The sequence below is a fragment of the Drosophila ficusphila genome, unplaced genomic scaffold (assembly GCF_018152265.1).
Source record: "Drosophila ficusphila isolate 14025-0441.05 unplaced genomic scaffold, ASM1815226v1 contig_198, whole genome shotgun sequence".
Taxonomy (NCBI): Eukaryota; Metazoa; Arthropoda; class Insecta; order Diptera; family Drosophilidae; genus Drosophila; species Drosophila ficusphila.
In genome coordinates this window covers 5,366,404-5,387,011 of record NW_025064092.1, presented here as the reverse complement: position 1 = coordinate 5,387,011, position 20,608 = coordinate 5,366,404, and the positions used below count along the sequence as shown (strand labels likewise).

The 20,608-nt window shown below is 41.3% G+C and overlaps 1 protein-coding gene across 1 annotated transcript in view; it reads right to left on the bottom strand.

Moving 5' to 3' along the window:
- Positions 1-624: 624 nt before the first annotated feature.
- LOC108088617 overlaps positions 625-20,608 on the bottom strand; it is a 39,187-nt gene continuing 19,203 nt past the window's right edge. Inside the window, 6 exon segments of the mRNA XM_017186504.2 lie at positions 625-2,667; positions 2,729-2,897; positions 3,025-3,184; positions 3,250-5,744; positions 6,199-6,802; positions 6,805-7,187. Of these exon segments, the coding sequence (XP_017041993.2) occupies positions 2,445-2,667; positions 2,729-2,897; positions 3,025-3,184; positions 3,250-5,744; positions 6,199-6,802; positions 6,805-7,187 (4,034 nt within the window). The 3' untranslated portion in view covers positions 625-2,444.

Sequence of the window (20,608 nt, the reverse complement as noted above, 5' to 3'; positions counted from 1 at the left end):
ATTTGCCTATAGAAATATATATATGTGTCCTTGTATTGGCCCAGCAGGAACAAGGCTTCATAATATATATATAGAGAGATATCTATATATATATATATATGTATATGTGTATGTATATGTATCGTGTGTATATATATATGGCATACAAATATAATGTTTGTTTGTTGGTTTCGCTTTTTGTTTTTTTTTTTTTGGTAATTTAGGCTACAATTTGTGGTTGCTTGTTGATTTTCACTAATTGAATTCATTCGTCGTCCTGCTTCTCTAGGTATACATATGTCTTAATGGATCGTTCATTGTGTGTGTGTGTTTGTGTGTAGGTGTGTTGTTGTTGTTGTTGTTGTATACTTGTATCATATGTCTGGCTATGCTCCCTAGATATTTGTGTATTTATATACGATTTCTATCTTTTGCACATTCTATTCCCAAAGCGCGACAGCATTCTCAATGTCCTACGTTGCATTATCCATATAGCTCTACAGATTGCCACGCCTACTAGCCTACACCTAACCGCCCTCGCCACGCATCTGGCCGATCTGGAGAATATATATCCGTTTTCCGCCCGAAAGTAGGCCCCAAAAGTCGAAGTCACATTAACCAAAAAATTAGGAAAACAGTTGATTGGTTTAAAAAATAATACATATAATTCAAATATATATATGGATATATATTTTTTAAGACTATACACTTGTGCATAGATGTATGTGTGTTTGGGTGTGCATAAATAGGTTTCTTAGAATCGCCTAATGTTTTTTTTTTGTATTTGGTATAAAACAAACTATTAGCAATATCAACTTACTAACTAAAAACACTAAAACTAAATTAAATTAAGATTTAAAAAAAAATTTACTTTTAAGGATAAGGATATTTGTTTATATAGAACTACGTATATATATATATATATAAGTTTATATATAATATAATAATGTGACTTGTTGTTGTTCTTTCTTTTAAGATTCTTTCTAACTGTTTTGCAGCTAAACAAAAAGGTAAACAGAAAATAATATCTCTGAAATCAAATTTCCAAAACTAAAAACGAAAACAAAAAATAATTGTCAAATTAAATAGTACACAATGCTTGTTTTTTTCCTTCGCTTACAAAAACTAACAACAACTAAAAAAATATACCAACAGCGCCTAGCAAAAATCGATGTCAAGTCTTCCAGTTTTCCGCTCCTGGAGCCAGAAATCTCAAATCGAGAAGTTAATAATTATAGATTATAAAGTTGGTCTGTCTGTGCGCAAACTTCTTCTTTTTGCCTGAGCATCAATAGGTTTAAGGTCTTACATACATCTGGATTTATAGACTAAATGGAGATAGGACATTTACAATTTTGAGTATAAGTGAAACGAGAAAGGCGCCAAAAAAAATGTAGTTTTCCCATCTGATTTCTTTTTTATGGAACTCATTAGATTTTAAAGTCGTTAGACTTAATTTGGCGACAAGGATTTTTTTTAAGGTTTCAAAATCTAACTAATATCTTATTCGTATTACTTTAAAAAAAAAAAAAAATACATCAATAGGTTTTCTTATTTTTATCCAATTAACAAAAAAAAGAGGAGATAAAATCGCACCTAGTTTAGAAACACTTTTACACTTGTTTTTTAACTACTGTGAAACAGTTAGGAAAAACTTAAGAACATAACACTTTTTTGTTTTTGTTGAGCGGTTCCATGAAATACTTCGAATTACGAACGGAAAACTGTACACAGAATGTTGACTAACTCGATATTAATGATAATAAATACATACAACTTAATAACAAAAATATCCATGTGTGTGGTTTGTTTCTTTTTTGTGTGTGTGTGTGGGGGGGAATAAATAAATTATGTAATACAATTTAAAGTATTTAATGCTTTCTCCTAGCAGTTGCTTTCCTACATTTCTCCTTTCTCCCTTCTGTTCAAATCTCTCAAAATTCTCGCATCTAAGTGAAAAGCTTTCGCCTACAATTTGGTCTGGTGTGTGTGTGTTTTTTTTTTTGTTTGTTTTATTTTCTGGGTGTAGCCATGTGTCCTGTGTGTGTGTGTGTCCTTCTTCTTCTTCTTTTCCTGCCCCAACAGAGGTAACGAGTGTTTATGTGTGTGTTTGTTTGTTTGTTTTTTGTTTGGGAACATCGAACGACGGTCGCCATCGAAATTTTGGTTAGGAACAACGATCGCAGCCGAAAATTCAGATTTTCACCACTTGCAGTTATCGCTCAACAACAAAGACAAAAAGATATCTTTAACAATACTGTAGACTGATCAAAACAATGTAACGTTCTCTCTACGCCTTCCTTATCCTCTGCCAGGGCACTTCGTCCATTCCATTCCATTCCCATCCAGGAGTCGCCCCCTCGTCGCTCCACCGAATTTAAGCTAATGTTTCCTACACTCGATTCCTACACCCGCTGGATTAACAGTGGACTACTACTATGCGGGATGGCTCAGGATGCCTTGCGCTAGCTGGAGTTGCACACCAGTCCGTTCTTCTGGGGCAACTTGAGCAGGCGTCGCGTCCGGAACTCGTAGGCTCGTCGGCAGAACATCACCAGCTCCGGATTCGTGTGCTCCGGCACCGTACGCACCGGATGGCAGCTGGAACCACTGGCACTTATTGGCCGCCTTGGCACAATGCTTATATCCTCCACATCCTCTTCGGCGGCACGCAGGCGACGACGATACCTGTTTGTGTATTCAATTAAATGTTAATACGAATACAATCGAGGGGAATCAATTTACCAACCTGCAATATTCGCTGAAGGTGAGCACATAGCATTTATCCTCCACGCAGGCCACCGAATTGTGATCGCGATGCCGCGAGGCGTACACTTCATCCGGGCAATCGTTGCGCTGCCTGCCCTGGTCGGTGTGCTCCGGTCGATAGTACCACAGAAGCGACATCATCATCTCACCTGTACAGCAAGTGTATTAAATTAGTTATTCAATGGGTGAATAGAGTCAATAGATTCGAATACAAGCAAATTCAATGAGTAAATTCAAGGTAGAAATCGTGTAAGTTTCCTTAAACTCTATATTTACCATCTTCTGGATTCTGCCAGAGATGCGCCACCTTGGCCACGTAGGGCAGCTCGTTGTCCTCGTTGGCCTTCAGCAGCACACAGTCCCGGATGCGAATGATATCGCCTTCGACATGCCGCATGGCAGGATAGCAAGTGCGCAACACCAAGGGATCATCGCTCTATCAAATGAAGATGCAATTAAAGTAAGTATTTAATTATTTTATAAAAATTATGGTTCACTCACATTGAGAAAGACGGCACCCTGGAAGGCCTGGCCCGCCCACATCCAACCGTTGTTCCACTTGGGCACCACATTCGCCTTGGTCGCCGGCGGTTGGGTGACATCCAGTTCGTTGCTAACGCCGCCTGGTCGCTGCCTCTGCCGCTTGCGATTCCCAAACTTGCCACGCGATCGAGCGCGTTTCGTGTGCGTCGTCGTCGTCGTCGTCGTCGTCGTTGTTGTTGTTGGATTTTGACGCTGGTTGGGATTCGCAGGATTCGTGGTCATAGCAATGGGCACCAGGAACTGATGTTGCTCATCGGAATGTTGCTGTTGCTGTTGCTCTTGCTGAGGGGATGTTGCCGTGGCAGTTGCACTTGCCACTGCTGCTGCAGCTGCTGCTTCGGTGAACTTTTGAGCCTGCAAGTCAGCTGTTTGATACTCATTGTTGTTGGTTTCCTGGTTGGCCGATGGTGCTCCCAGTGCCGCCGAATCCCGCTGGTTGGTTTCCTCCCCTGCTGCAGCTGCCGCTCCTCCTCCCGTGGATTTCTTGCCCTTGGCTTTCGCTTTTCCCGCTGCAGCAGCAGTCGCCTGTTTGCGTGGCTTCTTGCAGGGCAGCGGGCTCTCCACTTCCGCCGGTGGCTTCTTCGTTTCCGATTTGGAACGCTTTCCGGCCACCGGCTGCTTGGCGGTTGCCTGTGTCAGCGGTGAGGATGCCGCATAGAGTCCACCCACCGTGGCAGGCGCCTGCTTGCGACTGCTGTGATTCAGTTCGGGATCACTGAAGTAACCGCGGGTCATCGAGGTATCACAACCCTCGAGCAGATGCAGTGCGGCAATCTCTTGCTTTCGCGGACGCGCTCTCTTCGGCGAAGCACTCGGCGTGGCGGCACTGCTGATCTGCTCCTGGATATCCGTGCCCACCTCCATGGGAGCGGCACTCGCCGCAGAAGTGGCAGCTTCGGTTGCTGCAGCTGCTGCTGCCGCCGCTGCTGCCGCTTTGCGTTGCTGCTTTCGCTGCTGCAACTGCAGGCGCATTCGCTGCTGCTGCCGCTGCGTGAGGATCATCTGTCGCCGCTTGGCGTACTTCGCCGGAGCACGACCATGTCGACGCACAAACCGACGACCGGGACACAGATAGTTCTTGGGCTCCGCCTGCCTGATCAGACTCTTGTAGCTGTGCTTCGTCTTCGTTTTCTTGCTGCCACTCGAAGAGGCAAGCAAATTGATGCGCTGCTTGCTGCCGCCCGGTTTTTCCAGCTCATTTGGTTCCTGCTGCGGTTCGGTTTTGGCCACAGGTGCTATCGGTGCCGCTTCCCTTTCCAGATTCGATTCTGGTTCGGGTTCTGGTTCGATTTCGGGTTCGGGCTCCGTTTTGATGGTGGGCTTGAGGTCCAACAATTGGCTGATATGTGGTGCAGTGCCTCCAGTCACCTCCCCGTCGTGTTCGATTTTGATTTTGGTCTCTGCTTTGATTTCCGCTTTAAGTACGAAAGGCATCTCTGGTTGTTCCCGGTGTGCTTCCAATTTGGCCGCAGCCACCTTTGGCTCCTCCTCGTCGAGCAGCTGCAGCTGCTTCTCCTGCAGGTGCTGCTTCTCCTCCAAGTGCTGCTTCTCCGGCTGCTTCTCCGGCTGCTGCTGCTGCTGTTGGGCAGCATAGACCATTTCCCTGGCCATGCTCTTCCCGATTCTCGCCTTTCGCGGCACAACTGCTGTTGCCTGTGGCGCCGAAATCGGAGGCGGTGTGCTGCAGGTGAGATCGTAGGCCTCGATGTGCTGTTGGTGGTGCTGATGGTGGTGCTGGTGGTGGTGGTGCTGCTGCTGCTTCTCCAGCTGCAAGCCCAATCGGAGGCGGAGCTCCAGTTCGGCCTCCTGCTGCTCCTGCTCCTCGTCGAGGAGGAGCTTCTCATCGCTGGCGCAGTAGCTCTCCGGCGGCGTTGGCGGCGGCATCACGTGCGCCTCGTACTGCATCTTGGTCACCGGCCGGTTCTCCCCCTTCAGCTCCTCCGTCTTCACGAGCATCTGGCACTGGGTGCCCGTGGTGGCCGTGGTTGCCGTCGTGTTCGTTGTATTCGTGGCTGCCGTTGCACGCGAAATTGTCTCCGTTGTTTGGCTGCTGCTGTTGCTAATGTTGCAACTATTATTGGTGTTGCTGGTGGTCTTGCTGCTGCTGTTGCTGTTGCTCTCGTTCGGTTCGGTCACATTTTTCACTGGGCCTCTACTGGTAGTCAACGTTGACGCTGCCGTCGTCGTCGTTGTCGTTGCTGTTGTTGTTGTTGCAACGCTGCTGCAGGCAGTCAAAGTGCTGCTGTTGCAGTTGCTGCTGTCGCTGCTGCTGCTCGTGGCACTCAGCAACATATTGCTGCTGCTGCTGTTGCCACTGTTGCTGCTGCAGTTGCTGCTGTTCTTGCTGCTGCTCTGGTCGATGTTGCTGAGGATGTTGCTACCAATATGAGGCCCAGTATGGACGTTTTTTGGACACGATTGAGGCATTGGGCAGGGACACTGCGGCGGATACTCTGCAAGGATCGAGCACAATCGAGAGTTAGTAGGTGCAAAGGTTAAGCAAGAGGTGCTGCCAACTTTCAATTAAAACAGGTGACTAATAAAATAGTTAAATACTATGAAAATCTAAAAACCCTTCTACATTTTCTCTGCCATTTATGAATTTAATCAACTTAAGAAAACCAAGAAAGAGTTGGAATTGGAATTTTAAAACAGCACTTGATTATTGAACTTTTCTAAAACCATGTCAAGTATTTGACAATCTAGATATCATAACCATTATTTACTTTAAAATCTATAAACTCTTTGAAAATCTAGATATAATGAATATCCTTTACTTTTATAATCGAACAACCTAAAGTGGTTTCTATATCTTGAACTAAGATAGTTGCTTTTGAAAACAGTTGGCAGCCCCCTTGGAGGCGGCGGGTGTGAATGCATCCGGGACTGGACCATACTTTTCCTTACCCATATACGGTCCCTGCAGTCCGCGCGGGTAGCACTGGCCGGACGAAGCCGCTCCGCCGGGACTGTAGCCGGCGTAGTAGCTCGGCGGTCCGGGATAGTGCTCGAGGTGCTGCTGCTGCTGTTGCTGCTGCTGGTGCTGCTGATGCGCCGGCACCAACTGGCTGCCAGCGGGTGCTCCACCCGCTCCTGCTCCCCCTCCTCCTGCTCCTCCCGCTCCCGCTGAGCTTCCTGCTGAAGGCTGCTGCTGTGCTGCGGCTCCAGATACTCCTGATCCCGCTGCAGAGACGGGCGGCGGCGGCGGCGGCGGCTGCTGTTCGTAGAGCTCGTGCGGCGGCGGCGGCGGACCGCCGTGCTGATAGTACGGATAACGGCGATAGGCGCCCGGCGGCGGCGGTGGCGGCGGATGTCCGACGGCCTGCGGATGGGCGGCCGGATGGCCGGGATGCGACGGCGGCTGGTAAACTTTGCTGGAGAAGTACGCTGGCTGGTAGGTGGGCGGCGAGTAGCACATGACATCGCCCGGATACGGAGCGTAGTAGTTGGGCGGATAGGCCGTCGAGTAGTGCATCTGGGCCGCGTGCATCGACCGCGAATAGGGCACGCCCCCTGGTGGGCGGCTGCTGCCGCTGCTGCTGCCGCCACGGCGCTGGCCGGATACGGTTGAGGTTGCCCCTGCTGCCCCGGCTGCGGATGTTGCCCCTGCTGCTGCTGTTGCTGCTGCTGCGGATTGTGGCCGTGGACGACGTGCGCGTGCGAATGCTCAGCCGCTGCTGCTGCCGCTGCTGCTGCTGCTGCTGCTGCGGCTGCCTCGGCAGCGACGGCCGCCTGGTGTTGCTGCAACTGCTGCGTCGGCGAACCGACGGCAGTGGTGGGCGTGGCACCGTCCTCCTCCTGCAGCTTCTTCACCTGCGCAACGGATGGTGGCGGCGGCGGCGGCGGGGCGGCGATCACATGCGGCGAGATCAGCGGTCCAGCCGGCTGATAATAGCCTGAAAGACCAATGAAAAACAGAGTTTATCATTAATAAATTATTTATTAATAAATCTTAAGTTTATATTCATTTTGAATGGATGAAGTTGTGGGTTGAAGGTCATGCTTTTGTATTAGTTTGATTAAAGGTAACGTGGTAAGCAAGATTTCAAAGGTTTTTGATTTTGCCAAAGATTTTGGTTCAAGGATTTTCCTTATAAATATAATATTTTAGAACATTTTAGAACCTTTAGGTTTGTAAAAAAAACCAGATAATCTCTTATTACATTAAGTGTTGATATAATTTAAAAAAGGAAAAAATAAAAACCCTAAACGACTATATAAATAGTTAGGGTTTATTGTAATCCAAAACAAATGTAATAAATGTAAATTGCCAAATGTTGTAAGATACTATAAATGGAAAGTAATAATTTCTCTAGATTTAAATAATAATTTAAGTACTGTTACTTAAGGGAGTAACTTTCTTAAAAGGATATTTCATATTTTTGAGAGCGCTTAATGTACGATCTCCCAAGAAAACCCTTTGACATTATGGAATCCGAAAAGAAAAGCCCCTAGGATCCGGAAACCGGGGGAGCTTTCCACTGCGCGGGGCAACAAGTGCAAGGCGAGTGGCAATCTGAAGTGAAGTGCGGCAACAATGCATAAAGTGAAAGTTGGCCTGGCCGAAAAAAAAACGAAAAAAAAAATAAAACTGAAAATAAAAAAAAACAGCTAGCTAGCGAAACCAGTTGAGCGGCTCCAGTTTGCTGCGGCTGCTGTTGCTGCTGCTTCGGCTGCCCACAGCAGCAGGTCGTGGCAGCCATGCCCCCTCTTTCCTCCCCCTCCCCCTTCCCCCTTCCCTTCTCCTTCCACCACCCTCCCTCCTCCTTGTGCCACCCACCAGTGGTGGCGACTCCTTGTTGCCTTTACCTCTTCCCAGCATGTGGGCCGCATACAAAATGTCGCGAAAATGATGTGCCGCATGCTGTTGCAGGAACGTGAACGACTCGGCGATGTTGGCGGCAAGCACGGCGGCAGCATCATCGTTGCTCGGAGCTCCCACCATTGATCCGGCCGCAGAAGGTGTTGCAGCACTGGCGGCAGGACCCAAGCCAGGACCCAGTCCGTCCATTCCGGAGGCGGGCGAAAGGGCGGCAGAGTGGGAGGAGGAGCGGTCCGTTTCGCAGGTGCCGCTGCTGCTGGTGCTGCCGACGCTCGAGCAGCGCTGCTGCTGCTGCAGCTGCAGTTGCAGTTGCTGATGTTGCTGCTGCTGCTGGTGCTGCTGCTGCTGGTGTTGTTGCTGCAGCTGATGATGGTGTTGCAACGGATGTTGCAGCTGCAACTGATGGTGATGATGCGGCGTCGATATGTGCAGCGTACTAAGCAGATCGCCCGACAGCGGCAATATCTTTTGACTGTTGACTGTTGTTGCTGTTGTTGGTAATGTTGTTGTTGCTTTCGCTGGTAACGCCGTTTGTTTTTTTGTTGTCTCTTTTAGGCGCATTTTCGATTTGAAGTTACCAAGTTTTCCCACGTTTTTCCGATCGTATAAAAAATATATCTATTTTATACTCCCTTTTTTTTGGTTTTCTTTCTTTCTCTCCTTTTTTTATATAATATTGTATATAATATTCTTGTATATATGTATGTACACTGTATATGTATTTGTATATATGTATATGTAAGTCAACAAGGAAGTTCTATTGTTAAGGCAACTCTTGTTCTAAGCATTTCTTGCGCTTGGTTCTTTTTATTTTTTTTTTTTTTTAGCGCCGATTCTTCTGGGCGTTTCTCCTCCTCGTTCCGATGAATTATTCAAAGTTTTTCGAAAACTTATATGACGGGCTGCAATCAAGGGAAAAAAAGTGAGCATTTCACAGGCACTTTGGACCGCGTTCACCGGTTCACTTTTGATCACTTGTAGTCTCTTTTTAAAAAATCTTATTCTTAAGTTTTTAGAAGTTTTGATGATCAGTGATACGCAGTGATAACGGTCGCTTTTCACACATTGTATTATTAACGCGTATTTTCCTTTACGAATTTCGCGAGCGGCTCTTTTGTGAGTTATTTTGGCACTATTGAATGTGAATACTTCTTTATAATTTCTAATTTGCATTTTCGGTAGTACTTTTAATTTTTACTAAATACAATTTATTGCGTTTCGTTTTTTTTACTTTCATTATTATACACTTAAAGGGCTTATGTTATTTTATATATCACAAGATTTGCACGACGTTTTATTATCACTTTTAATTGTCGATATTTTTCATTTCTTTGTTTTTGTTTTGCTTAAGAGAATTTCTGGAGGTGTTCGGGGAAAGAGTTCGACTGTAGTGTTTCGAGATATCAGGTGGGCCCACCAAACATCCTATGCAAATAGCTCCCACTCCTTCCGAAATTCCCCATGGCTTAACGCTATTTCTCGCAACTTCTTTCCGTATAAGGGAAAAAGTCAGACGACCAGTGACGAACGAAACCGAATACCCAACAATAACAGCAATAATAATCTCCGAAGTTGCAGCGTGTGAAAATCGACGCCGGCAGAGAAGCTGACAGAGGCAGCGGGAGCGGCAGAGAAAGAGAGACAGGGACTTCGGCACGTAGCACGTAGAATGCTGACGTCACGCACAAAACGAGTCTGATATTCTAGCTATTTTATGTCTAAAAAATAAGTCGATTGGCTTTATCTTATTATCTTTAAATCTTGTTGTAGTTTTAAAATAAAATATTTATTAATATTGAATGAAATACAAATAAAATGGGATGATTGATGACGATTTCAAACAAATAGACATCATTGACAATTGGTTAAGACTTTCTTATTTCGAAGTACAATGTCCCTTAAACAAATTGCATTTAAAATTTTTTTAATTCGTAGAAAATCGATTTTGTAACCACCATTCAAGTCAGGTTTCATATCTTAAGGGTTCCCTAACTAAGATCTATAGTTATCTGTACCACATAGCTATTTGCGTCATCACTTGCCAGCTGGTGGTGCGGATGGCATGTGGCAGGTGGCCGTTAGAAGGGGGGCAGACTGTAAGGGAGTGGGGAAATAGGATAGATGGCGCTCGAGTGCAGGCCAGGTGCTGTCATCATTATTGTTATTTTATGCCATCGCCTGTCAAATGCAAACAGGATTGTGCAAGACAGCACGCAAACACCGACGACAATTTGTCAACGCCTGCACTTGACCTACACACACAAGCACAAAGGAGCATGGTGAAAGGATGGGGTCACCTCCATCTGCTTTTTATATACAAATGAACGCACAGATATTGACAGCTAATTAGAGACACGAATATAGCAGGTTTTTTAACCAATTAAAAAAGGATTCTATTGTGTTGAAATTTAAACTAATGATGACATTTTAAGTTCACAAAAAAAACTTAAACATTTTCACATAAAACCCGTACTAAACCTCTAATAGCTGTGTATATTTTCCATTAACCTGCGTTTGGCAATCCAGTTAAATGGAAAAGGTGTCTAAAAGTGGGTGGCTGGCAGTGAAAAGCAAAAAGTTGGGGGGAAGCTAGTATAAAATAATTTGATGCCCGCTTTTCCATAACCCATTTCACTCAGCAAACTTAATTAAATTGAGTGTGGCACCCAAGACACTAAAGATGGCATTTACTTTAGGTTCTGCAAAGTGACTTCAAATTGAATAGAAATAACAGTGCTAAGTGTCTTTAAGTGTTTAACCCTAGAATCAAACGGAAAATATCAATACCTAGCAAACTATTCTAACTAATTCAAATATTTAGAACCTTTTTGCATCCGGAAACTGCATTTTGTTTACAAGGAAACTGAATGAACAGCTGAGGTGAGTTATATGTACCTTTGGTTGAGTAGCAATAGAAAGCCGAAAGAAAGTCTTTCGCTGGCATCGATTTCAGCCTCTTCTGGATCACTGGAGCTTAGTGAATGCTCAGATTCCATGTTCAACAATGCGGGTCAAAAGAGAATGGTTATCGCATACGGAAAAGAACAACTGGATTTCGATTAAATCCTTTTCCATAATCTCTTCAACGAGGATGGCTCTTTAAGTGGATAACTACTTTAATTCAGAGTTAAATTTATTTGTTCATAGGTTGAGTAAAAAAAAGTGAACTAATATTCAAGTTCTTCTGTATTTTCCATTATTTTTCCACGCATCCCACTCGTTCTAAGCCCTCCACTTTGTTAACGTTAATCGCTTCGCTTGTGAATCACGTGAGAATTACAAGAAAATGCGATAAAAGCTAAACTTTGGGCGGTGGCAAACACATGTAAGACACCTCTTACATTTCCCAAGCCAAAAGAAAAAAAAATAAGCGCAGGTCCGAGACGCCATCCGCAGATTTTCCGCCGCATTTTCCAGCGACCCCTTGTCTTTCATTTGGGATCGTGGTTCGGGCAATTAGCGGGAAACGCTTGCAATTAAGGGCCACTTTTGCCTCTACCTTTCCATTTTTTTTTTTTTTTTTTTCTTTCTGCTGCTGTTGCTGTTGGCATAACAGACTAAGTGAATAATTACGCGTAATTAAATGCACGCAACATGTGCCACGCCCCGAAGATAATGTAAGTCGCGACAACACCTGTCGATCGGATTATAAAAGCTCCGCGAACGATTCAATCCTGCAAGAGATCCCTAAAAAAATATTCAACTTTCTCGATAAAAAAAAAAAAAAGAAATACGAAATTCCTTCCATTTTTCGGGTGAAAGGTATTAAACGATAAAATCGAGATTCAGAAGTTGATTGATTTACTCGAAAGTTTACTAAAAATAACTCTTTAGTCAAGTTCTTTGACAATTTCGTTTTATTGCGGGGAAAAATAGTTACTTGGAGAATCTTACAAACTTTTATTATTAATCAATATATTATTTGCTTAGTTCACTGTAGAATACTGAGAAATATATATGAAATGAAAAGTCATAATCCCAAAACTATCATGATGAAATAACTTTATTGATGAAATAAGACATGACTCAATTTCTCAAGTGATTCACTTAAAATAAAACGCATCAGAAAATGCAATGAATATTTCCTACAGAGAAATAATGAATACAAAACTGTAAGATTTTAATTACAACACAATGTGAAATGGATTAGGATTTGTTTTGAAATAAAAATGGTTCACATAACTAAAATGAAATCTTTAAAGCTTCACCCATTTTTTGATTGATTTAGTGGTTATGTAAGTTAACCCACATGTGGAAAATGCCAAGTAGTACTTCAAAGGTGAACAGCGATAAAAATCGATTAAGACCTTAAGCCAGAAAGTTGAACATTAATCATGAGAAATGCACACAGTAACTTAAATTTTCTTTTCCATTTTTCCTTTTTGTTTTGTCCAGCGAGTGCGATAAGTCGGGATTAAAAGTAAAAAGCTAAGGGAAAAGCGTCGCAAACAGCAACCAAACGGTAAATGGCTGGCCAACAGAAAAATTCTTAATAAAAAATAAAGTAAAAAAGATAAATAAGCGGAAAAAGGAAGAGCCTTCGTGAAGGCGCCTGAAATTCAGGCAGCTGAAGACTGTGGCCCTAGTTTCTTCTGTCCTCCTTTTCATTCTTTTTTTTTTTTTGGGTTGGGTTTCCCTGCTTCTGTCGCTGAAGTTCCCTTATTTTTTGTGTGGCGTGCAGTCAAGAGTAAAAGTCAAATATTGTAATTATGCTAAATACATAATTTACTTTGAATTAACAGCTGAAAACGGAGAAGAAACAGCAGGTGAGAAGGAAGAGGAGTCTCGCCGGCGAAAATATTGAAATTGCTGACCAAAGATAAGGAAACAACGCACAGACACACAAAATAAAATAAAAGAAAAAATACAACAACAACAATAAGACAGAACAGGCGGGAAGGGGCGTTCCCCTAATGCCGCTTGAAACAAAAGGAAAAAAAGCGAGAAATAAAATTCAATTAAATTGCGCTCAACTCGGCTGGCCAACAGGTAAAGTCAGGTAGAAAAAGAAGGTAACGCCAACCGGCAGACGGGCAGAAAAGAAACAATATTTTGCGGTTTTGTTTTGGCACCTGCCACAAGCCGCAGACAGGTGCGGTGAGGGGTTAGCGGAGTCAGCTGTTTGTTGCCACCAGAAGCAGCAGCAGCATCGACACACACAGAAGTTCACCTTTTTCTTGGAGCACCGCAGAAGTAAAGTAAAACACCCGGCAATTGACATCCTATACCATCCCTCTTTTTTTTATTTTTTAGGGGAACAGACGATGCCAAGTGGGCGTGTCACCATTCATTACACTAATTTACGAAATAAAATAAATGACCGGACACAGAGTTCTGTTTCCTCTCCTTTTTATAACAAGTAACCAGTAAGTTGGTTATAAATAAATGAAATACGCATTTGAAGAAATAAATATTCTACATTTATGAAATAAAATCCCATATAAATAAAACTTTATGTAATTTGAAGAAGACATATTCATACTTAAATGTTTATATGATAACAAAATGAATGAGTGCATTTGCATTGATGAAATGTGAAGTTGTGGGATTAATTAGATAAACCCTGAGGAAATCGTAAGAGACATTCAGAGTAACAATGTTAAGTAACAACAACAAGAATGAATATATTTATGTTTATGTATAAATATTTAATAAAGAACGACAACAACAATATCAATTGGAAGAACAACAACAGCAACAATTATAGCAACCAATAACACACAAAAAACGGAGAAGACGACGATCATTGCGATCAAAATACTCACACAACTGTCTTCTCGCCTAAACATTTTTCTCTCTCATTTCTCAAGCGTTTTTGTTTTTAAAAAAACGCGACCGCGTTTTTCAGTTTGTTTTTTGTTTTTATATATGTATATTGTTTGCTCAAAATTTTCGTTTAGTTCAAGTTTGTTTTCTTTACCAATTTGGCATTAATATGGTAAGTGTGTGTAAGAGCGGGGGGAGAAACAAAAATAATATAAAACACTGCCAGCGAGCTCGAAATAAAGCGCTCGCGTTTTTATCGCCACTTTTGTATGCGTGTTTTATTATCTCGTTTGTAGCGTTGTTGTTGCTTTTTGTTTTATGACTTTATATTTATTCATTAGCTCGGTTGCCTAGTTTTTACGATTAACTTTTGAAAACTATACAGAAACAAAAGGGAGGAAAAGGAAAAAACTACTACTACATACTACGAGTATATTGAACAAAAAACTGCTCAAAAAAAAAAAAAAAAAACGCAGAGCCGAGCGAAAAATCGCGTCGTCAGCTGTCGGACCTCTGCCAATCAAATTAACACATTTAAATTAGCATTTTTGCATAATGCTCGGACATACAGACACACACACACACAAAGAAGAACACACACACACAGGCAGACACAGACGGATGAAATCTGATTTGCAAATTTTTTCTGAATCGAAACCGAATTTGAAATGTTTTTGCCACACAATCCGGACATAAAAAGATCGTCCATTAGGAGTCTTTTTCGGGTTTTTGAGTTGAGAAAGAGCGAATGAAACACCGATTAGTTTACTTTTTCACCCACCCGTTTAGTTTACTCAACTGTCCAAATAAGTGCCACCAACTAACCGACCTTAAAATACTACCGAAAACTAGAAAAAATATAATAGTTTGGTTAACACATTTTGGGGGAAAGCGAAGCCCAGATAAATCCAAATTTTGAAGTTTTCCATGTGTGAAAAAGGGAATTTTCCCAGTCTATTTATGTTTTGGTTTATTATTCTTTTGTTTGTTGTATGAGGTATTTTTTTGTCTATTTTGTAGTGTTATTATCTTAGCTGTTGTTGTTTTGATGTTAAGTGTCAATTTGAGAAGAACAAAAAGGCACGCACATGTTTATTGGATTGCATCCAATTATTGCAAAAGATTTAAGTTTTATAGGTTTATATTGCTTGAACCATTAATAAATTGTTGAAAATCGCTTAAAATAAAAGTATGCAATTGTATACGCTCTCATATTATATTTCTCATTAAAAATATAAAACATTTCAGGGAATTGATAACCAATATGGCCAAGCAAGCTCAGATGGCAACAAATTCTTGGAAAACTATTTCGCCTGCTGATAAGTAAAAGCGGAAATATGATAATTATAACTTAGGAAAATTTAAGCAATTCAACATAAAATCATAACATTTGATGTAGTGTTTCCTGTTTCGATAAAAAATGACTGTTTTTGTTTTACTGAATATTTAGGAAAAGCTAAGATTAAAAACATTATTTCGCCGATAAGAGGTTGAATCATTTGTGAGATGCTTCCGAGCACCGATAAGCTCATCTATGTATATAGTTATTTCACAGCTTTATTCCGATTTCAGCGCGACCCAAAGCGCGTTACTTTCTTCTGAGAATTCAAATTCAAATGCAGATACGGAGGGGCGAGAAAAAATAAACCAGAAAAATGTTTCGGTGACTTCCGGTTTCGGAGTTTGGAGTCCAACTGAGTGACTTGTGTTCATGACATATTTTTTTTCTGTTTTTGGTTTGATATGTTCATAGTTGAACCAACAGCAACATCACTTAAAGGCGGGTCCGGAAGGGCTGGACGGGCAGCGAATTAACATACATATATTATATGTGCGACGAGACTATGCGATAAAGCGTGGACTTGGATAGCCAGCCAGCCAGCCAGCGAAATAAGCTAAATGAATGCCCGTAATACTTTTATAATAAGTGAAGCTGCTGTTGACTGACGACAACGGCGACGCTTTGCTATGCGAAGGTCACACAACCAGCCACAACAACAAATAAATAACACAAAAAAAAACAGCAAACAGCAACAAAAACAAGAAAGGAAGCTAGCTTCGGCAAGCCGAAGCTTATATACCCTTGCAGTCATCAAACATATCGAACAAAATACATAAAGGCTAACAACATCGAAGCTATGACGACTTTTCTATTAATTTTCCATATTTTTGACTGTTGTTCATATGGCAGCTATATGATATAGTTGTCCGATTTTTATGAAATTTTTTTCTCGGTTCAAGGGTAGTTCATAAAGTCGATGTTGTAAAAATCATGCTCGTGGAATAAAAAACAACAACGTTATGATTATTTTGCCATTATTTCTATATATATTTTTTGATCTTTCCTATGGCAGCTATATGATAGGGTTATTCGATTTTGATAAAATTTAATCCGAAATTTAATAACCGTTAGAAAACGCCATCTTGAAGAACTCAAGTCGATCTGATCAAAAACAACGGCGTAATAATTTTTTATCCTTTATTTTTTTGACCTCTTGTATGGGAGCTATCCGATATAGTCGGCCGATCCGGCTCGTTCCGACTTATATACTGCGTGCAATAACTACACATCTTTTGGGAAAGTTTCAGCAAGATAGCTTTAAAACTGAGAGACTAGTTTAGGCAGAAACGGACAGGAGGACAGACGGACAGACGGACAGACGGACAGACGGACAGACAGACAGACGGACAGACGTACAGACGGATTTCGACTCAGATCGTGATGCTGATCAAGAATATATATACTTTATAGGGTCTGAGGTGTCTCCTTCACTGCGTTGCAAACTTCTGGCCAAAATTATAATACCCTTTGCTCTGCAAGGGTATAAAAATACAACTGCTCCACCAAAGTAACGATAACGAAAGCCAGACCAAAAACGAGGGAAAATAGTTTGGTTGTAGGCGTACAAATCGAGTAGGTGCTCTACGCCAAAGAAAACGAAAAAAAAAAAAAAAAAAAAAAACGCGGGAGAAGAATGGAAGACTAAAAGCAGAAATAATCGAAAGAAATTTCCATAGAATAAATTAATCAAACCCATCCGATCCACAAAGTGAAACAGCCAATGGAACGAACATTTATTTCTGCGCTTAAACTTAAGAGTTTACTATCAAAGCTGTCTGCTTAAAATCGATTTAAACTAGTTTTAATATCTTTCACCACTTTGGGCCAAATCACTTATTGGTCTCATACATTCAAAGCTAAATAAATAGTTTAGGTTTGATTATTTCCTCAGAAGTGCAGCAATAAAGTAGATAAAACATAGCTTTCCTGGTTGTTTACGATCACGTTTTATCATACATGTTGGAAAAACCGGTTTGTATATCAAATCAGTTTTTATCAAACTATAATTTGCTATCAACGCTTTTATTATCTGTTTAATAATAATTAAAGTATCTTCCAAATCATTGCTCGTTTTTTATTAAAAATGTGAATGACATAATCTTTGCGTAATTCCACAAAAACTTCCACAGCTAAAATGTATGCGAATAGTTCTAGTATCTTGAACTATAACACATCCGGTATGCGAAAAATATATTTTAAGAAATAACGGTTTTTAACAGTTGCTGTTTTTTGAATTAAATTAAATTTAAATTAATTTAAATTAAGAGAATCGATCAATGGATTTGAGATATTGCAATATTGCAATCCAAAAAGATTTTAATTTGGACTTCAAGACTTCATTTCGCAATGAAACACAAATACGTAGCGCAAACGGGGCGTAAATAGAATATATCTACCTTATATAGGGGGTTGACGCGTGCCAAGTGCGACTATATCATTCTGCCCCACTGGAAAAAAAAGCCCCCTCGATTGCCCCATGTCCGACATTCAATTGCGCAGCAGCGGCAGAGAACAACAGTTAATTGCATTTACAATATTGCCACAGTTATGTCGACTCTTTATGGTGTACGGTTGGATTTTGCGGGGGGAATCTAAGGGGGGTGATTGGGGAATTCGGGGGGCGCTGCAGAAAGCATGTTCGCTTAACGATCTCCACCGACTCATGTTTATTTATGAATTGCCAATCGTATCAATTCCACTCGGCCCAACTTGACTCCGACTTGACTTGAATCGCTTCCAACTGTTGTTGTGCGGCTGCAAAATGCAAATTTTTGGACAATATCCAAAGCATACGTACACCTGTGCTCACGACAATAGTAGCGGGGTGTTTCAGGAACTTTAAAATAGTGCTATATTTCAATGCAAAATAGGTAGGCAGGCGACTTAATGTTTGTAAACATATACCATATGTCTTCCCATAAAATGATCAAGGGAAATAGGTTTTTATTGGTAAATATTATAAGAATCCTAAATATTTAAAACCTAATCCTATGTACGCACTTGTCGCAACAGTATTGATTAATCCTTCCCCAACAAAATCTATACATTATGCATCGTTTTACCTGTAAGAAACTATCACAGGAATAGCACACAATCGTTTACTAGCCAAGGATAACACTAATATAAAAGCCACAAAGGACCCTTATTTTGACAACAGACAGCTGTCTTTGTTGCATAAAGCTGTAGATAGTAGAGCTTTGGGTTCCCAGAGATGGCATAGATGGCAAATGCAGGTCTAGGGCAGTGCCAAAAGAGACACCGAAGGCAACTATCAAATGCCGTTCAAGGCCATTTCAAATTGCGTGGCAGGCAGAACAAGTTCCCCGTGTGTCGGTATGTGTGCTTCTGAATATTAACCAGCTGATGTGCGTTTGTCTGTGTGAGTGTGTGTGTGTGTGTCAGCCCTAAAAAGGGGTGCGCACATCCCCTAAAAACCCTAAGGGGCAAGATTGCAAAACTCTTGGTTGAAGAAACGAATACGAACTGCTAATACCTTTTTAAGGGTAAAAAAAACCATGTGAAATCGATACTTTGAAATTAATTGGTAGAGTTATTCGGCTGCTCGAAACGCAGTTACTCAAAGTTTTATGAAGGAGATCCCTCAGTAATTCCAAGTAATATTATTAATATCGTATCATTTCATTAGATTACTAATATATTTACTTGCTTAGGGCAATAAGATAAGATATTACTCCTGTTAGTTAGGTCTTGCTTCATACATATTTGCTTAGATATAATAATAACGCGTGGCATTGGATCATCATCTCGGTGAAATCACCTATGAATCCCTTAAAGCGTATACTTATATCTCTACCCTAACGTTTATTATAACAACAATGAGCCAGGGAAGAGGAAAACTCAAGTACACAGAAAGAAAGGTTGGTGTGAAAAGATAATTTAAGATATTATCATTCTGGATCTAGTGGAACTTGATTAGTGTTTTAAATATTTCACTAAAATTTAAATTTTTTTTATAAATTTGATACCACAACTGAAATAAATCTTAAGAATAGCGGAAGTACCATTTGAACCATGGTTTTTTGTCAAAAATGTGAGTAATACAATCTCATAGCTGACTTCTGGCTACTATCAAATTATAATTCTATAACAACCTCCTATTTAATTGCAGTGTAGAAAACAATGAGAGGAAGAGCGTGCGGAGCGGCCGGTTTTAAGTGGAGGCAAGTGGGAAACGAGCATGAAATCGAGAGAAAACAAGGATAAACAAGCCGAAGGATATGGGACGGCACTGTTGCTTCCCATGTGTGTGCGAATGAGTGTCCGTGTGTGCGTGTGTGCACGTCCTGACCGCGTGCACACGCCATGTGGCTATGTGTGAGTGAGTGAGAGGAGGCGAAAGAGTGAGCGACTGGCAACAGCCGCCGCTTCTTATTGACATTAAAACCGCTGCCGCCGCTAGTCGATTCCAAATGCCCGCTCTCTTTCTCTCGCTCACGATGTCCTTCCCCATCCCTTCCAGGTCTTCTCTCCTTCCTTCTGTTTTCCTTCCTTTTTTTAAGTAACACCCGGCGCAGATGCTAAATAAGACGGCAGGAATTAAAGTGCAAAGGTGTGTGCTGCAACAACAACAACGAAAACAACAACAACATCATCAACAGAAGGACGATACTTTGCTCTTGTACTTAGCGTCAACAGAAGAATAAGAAGACAAGGACCGCGAACAATGTTGGCAAAAGGATCTAAGCAGATATGCCAACTGTTCCGAACGTCCACATGGTGAGGATTTAATCACGCATACTCGTGTATCTCTAAATCCTTGAAAGGATAAGCACATTTCCGAGCAATAAGACAACAAATTATGATCTTTTACTTTGAAATTTTAATAAAAATAATATTAAAAACGAGAATCATAGCTATTTGGGTTAAACCAAGTTTTTAATAAAGAAAAATTCCCAGATAATCAGTTTTGTTTTTCAAGCCAAGCAGAGAATGTTTTTTTGTAATTCTTTAGAAACTGCCTGTCAGCATTTTACTTAATGGTAAGCAAATTATTGTTTTTTGCTTGTTAAACATTGATAATAAGCGCTGTGTAAATGTATTTTACATGTGTACACATATCTTTATGAAAAAAAAAGTGATGCAAGCTGACCGGCCGGCTTTTTATTAACCAGTCTAATTAAAAGATCAAATTTTCAGGGGTTTACTGAATACCAAAGCGATTGATCCTCTCTAACAGTTAGGAAATTCCAATACGCATTTGTAAATGAAAAGCGCTGATCGCAAATTAATGCATTTTTACCCATACGAAAATATACGGATCTTAGATTATAATCCAAAAGCCCCAAGTTAAAGTTTAAGAACCATTCAAAATACTATTTATTTCGTGTTAAAACCAATTTCACGTGAATACGAAAATTGAAAAACGA